The 12,423-nt window shown below is 43.5% G+C and overlaps 1 protein-coding gene across 1 annotated transcript; it reads left to right on the forward strand.

Annotated features, from left to right (window-relative positions):
- Positions 1-240: 240 nt before the first annotated feature.
- Positions 241-11,967, forward strand: PNLDC1 (PARN like, ribonuclease domain containing 1). The gene is made up of 19 exons (XM_019474806.1): positions 241-295; positions 408-465; positions 587-660; positions 1,618-1,651; positions 1,779-1,902; positions 2,618-2,706; positions 2,999-3,099; positions 4,412-4,491; positions 5,515-5,652; positions 6,600-6,669; positions 6,925-7,010; positions 7,238-7,293; positions 8,373-8,440; positions 9,312-9,365; positions 9,582-9,624; positions 10,197-10,296; positions 10,776-10,951; positions 11,124-11,222; positions 11,792-11,967. Exons 1-19 carry the CDS (start codon positions 241-243, stop codon positions 11,862-11,864), a joined length of 1,578 nt encoding a protein of 525 aa, XP_019330351.1. The 3' UTR covers positions 11,865-11,967.
- Positions 11,968-12,423: the final 456 nt, after the last annotated feature.

Below are 12,423 nucleotides of genomic sequence, written 5' to 3' on the forward strand. Positions count from 1 at the left end.
CGTTGGGGTGTGTTTTAACAGATAATGGCGCTGGTGTGTACGAGAACAGCGAACGCTGAGACAGTGGGTTTTAAAACAGGCAGCAGAGGTTGGAAAGTGAGCCCTCTCTGCGGTGCTGGCCTCGGCTCGGTGGGTTGGGGGCTCAGGACGTTAGTTACGGGGCGGGGGACAGACATACTCCGAAGAGTGAGGCAGGCCCCTCCCGGGGTGTGTGTTTCCGTTCCTCATCCTGCCACAGGGATGAGGGAGCAGGAGGCTTCGCTCCCACAGCAGTCGGTTGCCTTTTCGGTTGCGGGTTTGACACAGAGGTTATGGTGAAGAGAGGTGTTTCAGAGATCCCTGTCCTGATGGTGGTGAAATGCATGCTTCATATTTCAGATTTTTTTGTGTTCTTTCCACGTCAACAGCCCTTGATACGGAGTTTACTGGCTTACATTCAACTTTCCCACAAAATAATGAACCCAGGTAAAGCTGTTGGACTTGAAATGTGAGGGAGACTTGCTGCTCTAGCTCTGTGAGAATAACCTGTGCGCTGCCAACCTTCCTGTTTCCACTCCCCTTTCCCCAATTCTGATTTTGTTCATAGCCTGTTTGATTCCCCTGAGGAGCGGTACCTGAAGGCCAGGCAGAGTGTTCAGCGCTTCACTGTTACTCAGCTTGGTAAGTGCTGTTCTGACACACAAGATAATCTCCTGAGGTCTTGGTGGTAATTAGCCTTTTGCCAGCTGGCAGGCCCTGCAGGTAGCTCTGGTCTTAATTCACTCGTAACAGAGCCATTTGTTTGCTGTGGTAGGTTCCCCCCCGATGTTTAATACTATCAACTTTTTAATATTTTAAATAATATAAAGTCAGGTGGGCTGTATACTTTCTACTGGTCTAAAGTTGTTCGTAGCTAAAGATTGCACATACAAATATAGGGCTTTTAAAACAGAGGATGCAAGCAAGAAGTAGGTGACAGCAGCTGCTATTCAACGCTGTGTCATTTGATATAGTGCATGAGTGAGGGGACTATCAGAGGAAAATGAAGGCTAGTATTCCTGATATTCCTAAAATAATAAAAAAAATCAACACAAGAAAGGGCCTGTGGTGGTAGAGGGCTATTGACAGTTAAGGACCAGTTAGAGGTCAAGAAACCAGTTCCCAAACTTTAAAATATTGTTCAAAGCCTTATGTATGAGGCTATGTAAGATCTTACATGCTTTTTAGGGGTTAATAGAAAAAAAAAAGAACCTAAGTAGCAAAAAACATGTTTCAGTCCTCTGTGGTGCCTAGCTCTTTCCAAATACTTTTGTAGTGTAGTTGGACCCACAGACCCTTGTATGCATAGTTGGAGATTTTTGTCACCAACTCACCTCTTCTCACCCATTGCTCAATCTGTTTGCTGTTTAACCAGACTTGACTGCTTTTCCCACTTAGTACTAAAAGCTTCTCCCTGTTCAGCTCTCAGGGAGCTGGGGCGTGGCCTGGCAGTTGCTGTTAAGATTTGCGCTGTGGCATTGGTGAATGGAAAACATGCACTCCATCAGGGGATCCCCACATCCCTTATCTAATTTTAACAGCGTCTGTAGAAATCCAACTAAACATTGCCATTTCAGTGCAGGTTTCTCTCTCTTGCAGGGCTGGCAATATTCTCAAATGAAAATTCAAACAAGTAAGTAAAAAGCAGTTTGCTGTTATAATGAAGACAGCGCAGCTGAGATTTTATGCAGAATTCTCTTGGGAGGAGTTAGGTCATTTATTGTAACTATCTTCTAGAGAGATTTTTCTTTCCATTGTAGGTATGTGGTGCATTCATACAACTTTTTTCTCTTTCCCTCAACATTGGGGGTTACGGATGTCGAATTCACCCTCTCTGCATCTAGCATTCAGTTCCTGTCTCATTATGGCTTTGACTATAATAAGGTATGTAATCTCTCTGCCAGAAATCTAGAACAGAGGAATTCTGTGCAATTACAGGATAAATTAGGATTAATATCCCTAAATGCTACATTTCTGGGGTAAATAGCATCTTGCTAAAGTATGAATGCCTCGTGATTCATTATCAACAGGGAGAGTGAGTGCTGGTTTTTCTCAACTGCCATAGAGGCAATAACTGTATCTTTGTCAGCCTAAGACCGATTTCCCCACCTCAAAAAAAGAAAACCTATCTCTGGTGAGCTGAGGAGTTACTAAACAGACCCCAGTGGGAGTCTTTACTAGCCATGAAGGTGGGGAAGTCTCAGTTTACCTGCGTGTTGCGTATTGCCACATTTCCTATGAAATTCAGACTATGTCATCACATAAGGGCACTTTTTTGCAGTTTTGGACAGGAAGCATCATGATATCTTGATACTGGAAGTGTCTCATTAAAGAAAAGGTAAAAGCAGAGCAAAAGGAATTGATTACAGTTGACAGAAATCCTTGTCTTTCCTCCATACACGAATACGTCTTCCTTTATGTAAGAATGCATCTTGGATTACCTACAGTTTGTGTTTGAAGAGGATATTCTGAGAATGAGGAACACTAGCATCTTCCAAGTATATGCCGGTTTTGGACCTGGCTAACCTGCTACTCTCTAATTTGCTGCAAGAAAGTCCAGGGGAGAGTAACCAACCTGGCATTTTTTTTTCTCCCTCAGTTCCTCAAAGATGGAATCCCGTACATGAATGAGGCACAGGAGAAGATCCTTAGCCAGCAACTCTTGGGGGGTAGCTGGAAGGTCAGCAGGTGAGCACTGTTCAGAGAGGTGGCTGCTCAGTACTAACTATATTGACGGCTCACCTTCGCTCGGGTCACATTTTGTAGAAATATTAAAGCCTATTGGTCTGAATGCCTTGCTGCCAGCTGTTCCAGCATGCTGTGGTCTGTCTGAAGGAAGACTGAGATCACAGGATACAATCTGGAGAGTGGGGTGAATGTTGGGAAGTGATGCTTTTGCATTCCCACAGCAAGGCACAAGGCTCCATCTGTAAAGAGCTTTTTCTCACACTCTGCCTCTTTGCCCCTGATCCCGCTTTAGTGCTCTGGACAGGGATGTGCTGAAGAAGGCTATTGATGAAGTGACCTGTTGGATAGCTGCAGCAGAGGAAGAGGAGACTATGATTCTGCAGGATCTGAGTGGTATGAAACAGAGTGCCTCCTTTAGGCACCTGTGGGCTCCAAGTGGCTTCATCACTTCTCCTGAACCTCTGGGGCTGCTATGGTCTTTTGCTGCCTGTTCTGTTAAACTGCTCTGTTGAGAGTGAAAGCATCTGTGCCCATCCTGCCTTTGCAATTCTTTGCCCCTGTCTGTGCCTCAGTTCCTGTCAGGCATTCACCTCTGGACTCTGCTTTTCTGCTCCGTTGGGGTGGTGGGTCTTTCTGTAGTGGAAGTAGATGTCTAGGTGCTTGGAGCATGCTTTGTGGTAACTGACTTCCGTTTTGTGCTTCTTCAGAGCAGCAACTGGAGAATTTGTAGTTGCTCTGAATCAGGACAACTTTTGGCATGTTTTAAATCCTGGGTGATCTGGTTTTTGTTTTCTTCCCCTTGGAGAAGGGAAAGGCGGGTCTCCTTTCAGAGTTTCTTCCCTCTCACATGGAGCAACAAGGAGATCCATGGAGACACATATATATGCCATTGAGGATAAACAGGCCACTTACCACCTGCGTTAGCTTTTGGGAGCACTGTAGCAGAGCTGAGGAATTTCTGTGCTGTTTTGGAGGAGTTGAGGGACAGGGAATTGTAGCAGAGAATAGTTTGTAGGTTTGCTCACAGAAACCAAATCTTAATCCTCTAGGTCAGGGAATAAAATACTTTCTGTCCTTCATAACCTTTTTTGTATTTAAGGCTTTGTCTGTTGATGCTTTTTTGCAGAGTGTGAAATACAGGGGGTGGGGAGTGTGCTGTGTTTTGTATCTGCTACATCAGCTGTAGTAGATACTTTAATAGGGTCTGGCAACGGTGAGCACCTGTGACAAAACATTTAAGTAAGCAATAAGACTGATTAAGGTGTCTTTTTGCATGCTGTTCAGAAGAGGACTGGGTTAGTTCCTTATCAGCTGTGGGGGAAAATGTGTTGGTACCTCTTATCTGTGCTTGGCTTCTGGGTGTGTTGCTCTGAAACCTTCAAAACCACAGACAGTCTTTTTCAGAGTAGCCGCCTTCCTCCCTCTTCTTTTCAATTAGTCTTTTCCTTGCCTCTGTGTTGTCACAAAAGCTAATTTGTCTAAAATTCTCACTGTGACCTTTTTCTGTTTTGCCTTTTTTGTTGTTTTTTTTTTTTTTTTCCCTGTCATGTGTATGGTGATGTACCAAGATCATACATTCAGGAGTATTTTCTGTACACTGGGGCAGAAACATCTGGTCAGTCCTTCTGTCTAGAAAAATGTGATTTCCTAAATACGCTTGTCTGCACCTCTGAAGTTTTTACTACTACTTTTTTTTTGTTCTCAGGCTATCAGATGTTTGAAGTTCAGCTGGTTCTGAGACAGGCTCTCCAAAATGTTTGGACACAGCCTCTTGGAGACAAGAAGGTGAGATGGAAATGTGGACCTTTTGAAAAGAGGGTTTCTATCTAGACAGATAGGGCTGGCATTCTTGCAGGGACTCTGAAATGTTGCTTGTACTTTTAATGATAGGGTCCAGGAGGAGCAGACAATGACAAAGGAATGTTCTGGGAAGTCTTGATTGTGGGATCCCAAGAAAAGGGATCCAGAAAACTGAGTAACTTTGGTTTCTGTTTGTCCTGTAGCCACAAAATACGTTGAGCTGGAAGTGCTTGTCCTTGGGGCACTTCTGGAGGGACCCTCTCTGTGTCTCCAGACTTTGTTAGATCTCTCCTTCAATACCTCCACAAGAATGTACAGTTTTTTAGCCTTTTTTTGTGGTTTTCCTTTGCTGATTTTTGCCATGTAGTTGCTTTGAAGACTTTTACTCTGTTATATGTCTTGCTGTTTTTGCTATTTGCTATTGCTATTTTACATTTGGTGCAATATTTTCTGAATTAAACCTATGGCTGTGGACTTCTCAAAACGTGGTATGAGTATGATACCAATCAGTTGCTTAGAAGTAGGTTACGGAAGTTTTTTTGTTTTGTGTTTTTTTCTTTTTTTGCATTAGTACTATTTTGGTCTGATAATCAGTGTCAACAGAGTAACAGATTTACCCAGCCTTCTCACCTGAAGCATAGCCTCTGGGGACTCACTTTGTGTGATCGCTGTTTGTTTCTGTTTTTTGGTGCCATGAATGTACCATATTGGTGTGAAGTTAAATTGAATTATGTTCCTTTGTGCTTCAAAAAAACTGTGGTAGGAACCATCCTCTTAACAAGAGAAGTATTGATAAGACACCTTTAGAGCAGGTCTCTCTTAGTTGCTGGTGCACTGATCTCCATATGGAAGAGAAGTGAGACAGTCCTGAGGTCCCAGGGGATGCACTGTTTCTCCATCCTTCATAGCCTAGAAGCTGAACTTGTCCTCAGCATTACTGAACCCCAGTAAGCAATGTACGTACAACTAGCATGGGAAGCTGAGGGACCCAATGACCGTTCTTTTCAGGTAATGGTGAAAAAAGTGAGTCCACAGCATCGTCAGCTTCTGGAGAACTCTCCTTATGACTGCTGCCAGAAGGAACTCATTCTCCTGTCTGCCCGGGGCTTCACCAATGTCTTCCAGACACTTGTTGAAGCCAAGAAGGTAAAATGCCTTATCTCCGCTCTCATTTTTCATCTCTCTCTCATTTGCTACACTGGATGTAGAGGGATGATAACAGATAAAGTAGTAATTTGTATTAAATTACTCAACTCATTCAGCGTGATCATCCTGTTTGGTTGTCAGTAACACTGAGATGAATTCTTAGATTGCAGTCATGGTTAGAAAAAAACAAGTGTTAAACATTATATCTTCTTACTGACCAGGTCCCACTCCCAAAGCATGCTCAAAATTATGGATCCAAACACTAGACTTCCCTGTGTTGCTTTGCTATTGCTCCTGCAAACCAAGTGCAGCCAGGGGAGAGGGAGCCAGAACCCATTCTGAAATGTGTTTCTTATGTCACTTGAGAAAATGCAGGAGTCAACAATGTTGAAAATCCGTGTGTTGCACATCATGAGTAACGTTACACCATCTAAGGAGCTGAGCAGAATCTTGCCTTTTGGGCAAGTTACGCTTTTCAGCATATGACAGACCAGTTTATTGGACCATGTGGACCATTGGTCTGATTATGTGTGGAAATGCTTATGTTCTGTATGCAGATTATTAAATGAATTTCAGCTTCAGAAGACTTATGGGTGATGTGCAGGCAAAGGCTGTCCCTCCCCTTGTGAGTGAGCCTATAAATCTGATCGCTGGAAGATTTTTACCAGTGTTCAGCTGAACTGGGAATCCACCTAGTTCCTTAGGTCCACTCAACCAGAATGCTGCTGAAAAAATACCCTCCTCAGAGAGTCCACAAGTCTTGACTTCCTGAAAGCGATAGTCCTTCTGTGAACTCTGCAGCCTGAATGACTTTTGGGTGAGCACGTGTGGATGCTGTCCACCGGAGGAAAGGGTTACAGCCGTTGAGCATGCCTAAAATTGGTTATCTCTGAGCTCTCATCAAAAGTATGCTCCAATGGGCTGTTATGTTTATATTCTTCCCATAGCCCCTGGTGGGACACAACATGCTTATGGACCTTATGCATCTTCACGACAAGTTCTACAAGCCCCTTCCAGGTAATGCTGTACATAGCAGCTGTTCCCAGGCTGCTGGCTTTGCAATGGGGATGGGACAATAAGCACAGTGGTCATTTGCCACCCCAGCCACCCACAGTGCCTAGCAAGCGGCAGTGCTAGTTGCCTCTTCTGAGCTCTAACTGCTGGAGCAGTGCATCGTTCCTCTGACTTCACCTCTCTTTCTTACTCATTTGAAATACCATTGGCTTTTCCTCAGTTTTATGATGTCTTTCTCCACATGTGTTTTGCTTTCAGAAAGCTATGAGGAGTTTAAAAGGAACATTCACAACCTGTTTCCTGTCCTCATAGACACCAAGACTGTAACGAAATCCATCTGGAAGGTGAGATGCAAAGGTCTTTTTGTTTGGAGTTAAAGCTTGTCTTTTACCCAAAAGAGAGGGTATCTTTCCTTAGTGCCCTGTGGTTACAGAACTGTGACCAGTTCTCAGTGTTGCCCTGAGACGTTCTGATTTTAGATCTCATTTAATGAATCAGCAGTACCAGTAAATGAGCTCACTTACCACGAGGTCTGTCTCGGTTGGTTTTCTAACATGTTCTTCTTTTATAGAAATGTCCGTTTCCTCGAGTATCTAATCTTTTGGAGGTGTATGCGGTTTTGTGCAGGTAAGTGGTGGGCCATAAAGCCTTCAGCAATCCCTTTGTTTTCTTGGGAAAGATATTTCAAAGTCAGCCATTTCATATATTCATACTTTTGCTCCTCCCAAATGTTTTTCAGCTGGTTTCTTGTCTTTCTAAATTTAAGAGCAAAAGATTTGCTCATCTTTCTTATAAAGTAATTGTGCAATAAATTATTTGTTCTAAGTCACTTCTCATATTGTACCACCATTACTTCATTGGTCACAAGTTTGGCTTGCAGACAGCCTTACGTATAACTTCAGAGTTGTATGTTGCTTATGTCGTGTTACGAAATGAGTGAGTTTCAGTTCTCAGTGAAAATACACCCTAATTTCGAATGCCAGCACCCAAGAAAGAGCTGCACTGAGCCCAAAGCAGTACCTAAATACAATGTTCAAATGGAGCACATGAGTAGATATCATTATCTCATGAGCTTAGCCATGATGTGGTAGAAGAGTACTCTTTTTTACAATTATTTTGTGGATAAATTGTTTTCATGTCAATTTTGCTAAGAAAAGGAAAATTTTGCCTCTTCCCCTCACCCCCTACTCCTAAGAAGGAGATGCAAAATTAGTGCTTATAAAAATAGTACTGGGATTCTGGGGTTTTTTGTTTGTTTTAGCAATTTCAGAGTGCAGATTCTCATGGGTTTTTTGTGCTGCTTTGTTCTTTCTTTTATTTTAGTTATTCCATGGGTATCTGTTTATTAATCTGTCCTCCAGAGTTCCCCATTCAAATAGAACCATCTAGTCAACCCCTTTCCTTAGAGTTTTCCATTGATTTTTAGTTCTGTTCACATTTTTTGTACGTAATTAGAGCAGACTTGCTGCTTAGAAGGTTTGACTGGGGGAAGAGACTGAGGAAGTATTTAGGAGTTAGCTTTCAGGAAGAAAACTGGTAGATATTTTTCAGCTAAGTATCTTAGCTTTTCACAGAATACTACCAAAGTTCCTTTTAAAGTCTTCAGTAGCTTTTTCTGAAATGAAGCCACAGGTCACTAGAGAACAGTAACTTGTCTCTAACGTAATGAGGAAAGACAAAAATCTTACACATCTACTTGTCTTCAGCAGCAACCTAAATCCCAAAGATCCAACGTGCCCAGTGATAGCTCTTGCAAGTGACTGCTCAAGATATGGTATGTTCTTAAGCAAATCTTCAACGTCGGGTAGCTAAAAGCATTTTGTTTTACTCTGGATGTCCACATGCAAAGCATGAGTGAGTGCCAGTGGGTCTGCTGAATTTGCACAGAGCTACCAATACACGTTTTTGTCCAGACCCAAAGCCTGGCTCCCAGAACGTCATGTGTTCAGCACATCCCTGGTAGCTGCTGAGGGTAATGCAGGGCAGGTTTGCATCATGCTGCTAGCACAAATGGCATTTACACTAAGTTGGGCTGAACTGAGCCCGACTTGGGGCTGTGAAGAGTCGGTAGCCCTTGGAAGGGGCAAGGGGAGGTGGGAAGCAGTGGTCCTAGAATGGAAAATAGCGTGAGCTAATGGCAGGGAGGTCCCAGAAAGTAGCGGGAGCTCAGTGGCTCATGTGCAGGGTTAGTGGTGCTGCGTGTGCAGGAGGTTGTGTTCAGTACACGGTGTGATATTGGCTGTGAGGCAGACGTTTCCTGGCTTCTCCTGGCAGCATGGTGTCCTGCAGTGCAGGGCCTCCTGTGTTTTGAAATGGTTCCCATACCATCAATAACATATACAACACAGTTTGGTTTAGATCTTCATGAAAGTTAAAATTTTTTAATGTGCATCTTGCTAAGCTTTTCAGCCATTTGTGTAACTGCTGCCTTTTTGTTGGTATCATCTTAAAATGCATGTAGAAGCACAGACTTTCTAAGGGGTGTAAAGGTTTCAGGGTGAGGAAAGAAACAGAGCTGAGGGTGGGGGAAAAGAAACTCCAAAACAGAACAGTGGATCTTATGAATGTTCGGATTCTGCAGTGGGGCAGTTTCTACAGTGTCCTAAAGGTGTTTACTCGTTTTTGATTTTGTCGGGCACTTACAGCTGAGAAGAAATCTCCTCACGAGGCAGGCTATGATGCATTTCTCTGTGGTTCAGGTAAAACGCTTCTTAAACACTTCTTCGGAGTTTGTGTTGGGACTTGGCAATTCCTTTCCTGCTCTGTAGCTCTATCTGATGTTAAGAAATATTTGTTTATATACTGTCTGTTGCTCTTAGTAACTTAGCTGCACTTTAGTGAATTTTTGCTTTCCATTTGTTTATTTATGATCCTTTAGCTTTGTTCTAATGCCACCTCATTATTCCTCCTTCTAGTTCTTCTGAAGTCAGCTCATTTGCTACTGTGCAGATCCACAGAGTGAGTGGTGTTTAAATATTTACTGAAAATGGCATTACATGGATGGGTCCTACGGAAAGCAGTCATCAGTTCGCTCTGGCTGACTTTTTGTTTTGCAGGCTGGCCTTCCTTTTGGATAAGAGAAAGTGTTACTGGAAATGTCACTGTTCTAATTAGATTTTCATTTTATAAATCTGAAAGTAGTAGCTTTATGTCAAAGCTGACATTTAAAAAATGAAATCAGGGGCCATGCGATGGCTCAGAGGTTGGGAAATGGCATTGTGACTCCTTTATCCTTGAACAAGCTCTCTCAAGTTCAGTTCACTTGGGTAAGGGTCAAATAATTTTCCATTAGTTTCCATTTTTGAAATCTGTGTGATTCACTGCCTTCAGTTAAGCTCCTAAGAGGCAGTTGTTGAAATCCCTTCCCTTTGCCTGCAGCTTTTCGACTTCCATAGGAGATACCAAGATCTGAAATACCTATTTTGTCACTAGTTAAAGAGCTGCTTCAGGAGCTCTGTGCTCCAGAGACGCTGTGCAGCAGTGCAGCGCTGGAGAAACAAAACTTTGTTCCATTTTGTTTTCTGATGTAGTGATGCAGTGGAGGCTGATCCTTCTTTCTCTCAGTATCTCACCGTGTTAGCCGAGTATCTGAACAAAGTGAATTTCATCCGAGGTGGTGTTTCAAGCATTGTGCGTATGAATTGCAGGTCTGTGACCAGTTTGTGGGGCGCGTACGTCAGTAGCCTAGTTGAGGGCTTCATTAGGGGAGAAAAATCCACCAGTGCCTGAGCCCACCTTTGCAGAAGTTGCCATCATACAAATGACACAACTGACTGTTCAAAATGGCAAATGAGTTGAGTTTCTGCTTTGTGAAATGTTTTAATATTGTTATCCTGTAAGATGGCATTAGTCAGTTTACGTTGCCCTAATTCTCTCTGCTCTGCAAGAGAGCTTGCTGTTTCTCTGGTGGTTTCTCCATGGTAGTCGTGGCAGTTTGCTTTTATGACTCATGTTTAGAAGAATCTTGGGACAAAAAAATAATTTTACACCAACAGCTGTGTCGTACAACCTGTCTTATGTGTCACGTTTTGCATATTTTCTGATTATATTAGTAGTGCTTCTATAGTTTTTCTGGACTCAGATATGTCTCAGTATTGTACATTTTCCAGAATTTTTCTGGGGAAGATGCTCCCTGCCAACATCCCCCTCTCTTGGTTGTCCATGTCCGAGGCTGGCCAGGGCTGAATGAAAGGCAGATTTACCAAGAGTTTAAAGCTCTTTGTCGCTTTGATGTCAGACGGCTTTCAAAGAACCAGTTCATTCTGCTCTCCAATAAATTTAAGCAGTAAGTGACCGGAAAGTCTCAATTTTTTGTCCCTTGATCCTCTTTGATCCAAGTCTTCATCCCACCCTCCCTCTGCTGTGGCAACTCTTAGATAAAGAGATTCCTGTCCTGAGCTGTGGGATGCTGCAAGCAGCCTGCAAGCCACGGCTCGTGACATCCGCTTTCATTACAGCGTCAGGTGCGTTCTGCGAGATTACAAGCATCACCCTCATCTGCGGGTTTCCGTCTATCGCCACTGGAGGCACTCTCCGTGCGTGAACTGCCTGCTGCAGTGAGTTAGGGAAATCGCAGGAATGGGGAGGGAGAAGGGCATTCCTCTCAGGGTGCCTGGCCCTGTCACGGCAGCAGTCTGCCGCTCTGTCGCGATGTCCTTCTGCCAGCCCTTCAGGAGAACAAGGGGCTCGGAAGCGGGTTCACTTGCCGACTGCTGGGTGGCTGCTTGTCAGCTTTCAGCCCCGGGCAGCTGGACTTTAACCTTGGTCCTGATTAACCGGGGGACGTTACCGCATGGATAGCACAAACCTATGTCTGTGCTGTCATAACAGACAGGGTTATCTTAATGAGCTGTAGTGCTACCTCTAATGAGCTTGAGGAGAGAATGGCAGAGTCTCCCAAGTGTGGGATGGATGTGTTTTTTCTACAGCAGAGTCGAAAGCTCGGTAGTAGGAGAGAATTCCAGATTCAAAGTGCACCCCTCTTGTGAGGCGGTGACAGCGATGCTCACAAAGGGTGAATTTCTGGCCTGACACGGTTTGGAAAAGAATCTCAGTGCTTAGTAAGAACAAAATTAAGCCCTAAATATAAGTAGCTTAACAGCATTTTATTATTCTTGCCGTTTAGAGTCTCTGGTATTGTGGCACTGTGGTCTCTCTTGGCCTTTGTACTCGGAGGAGCTCCCTGCTGTTCATTCTAAAGGACGCCTTACAGATGAGACATGAGGAATGCAGATCTTATTTTTTTTGTTTGTCTATATTTTGTTTTGTTTCATCTCATCCAATAAACTATGAGCAAAAAAACCCAGCTATGAACAGTGTTTTTAACTGCTTTCTTGGAAATGTGTTTTTAAAGAGGATGTGTTGGTTTCCAATTTGTGGTGTTTTGTAATCTGTTCAAAGCATAGTCCCCTCCTGAAGAGGGAGAGACGGGTTCTTTCGATGCCTAATTTACTTTGATCCTCTGTTGGTTCTTCACAGCTATTCATAACCCCAGTTTGTTCCCAGTGCTTGTGCTGCTGCATAAAACACACTTCTGATGAAGTTCAGGAAGTTCTGAAATGAAAGGGGCTATTTTTAGCTTCAGTTGTAAAGCAGGGGAAATGTCACCATTTACCAAATGAAAATGGGCAGAGTTGATGGAGAAACCACTCTTGGGGCTCACGAAGGATTCTGGGGAATAGCAATAATTTGCAGTGCTGTCAGTGTCGTGCAGTGGTATTTTCAGTGGCAGCGGAGCTGAGGATAGACACAGATTAA

Source organism: Aptenodytes forsteri, unplaced genomic scaffold (genome assembly GCF_000699145.1).
Source record: "Aptenodytes forsteri isolate BGI_AS27 unplaced genomic scaffold, ASM69914v1 Scaffold122, whole genome shotgun sequence".
NCBI lineage: Eukaryota > Metazoa > Chordata > Aves > Sphenisciformes > Spheniscidae > Aptenodytes > Aptenodytes forsteri.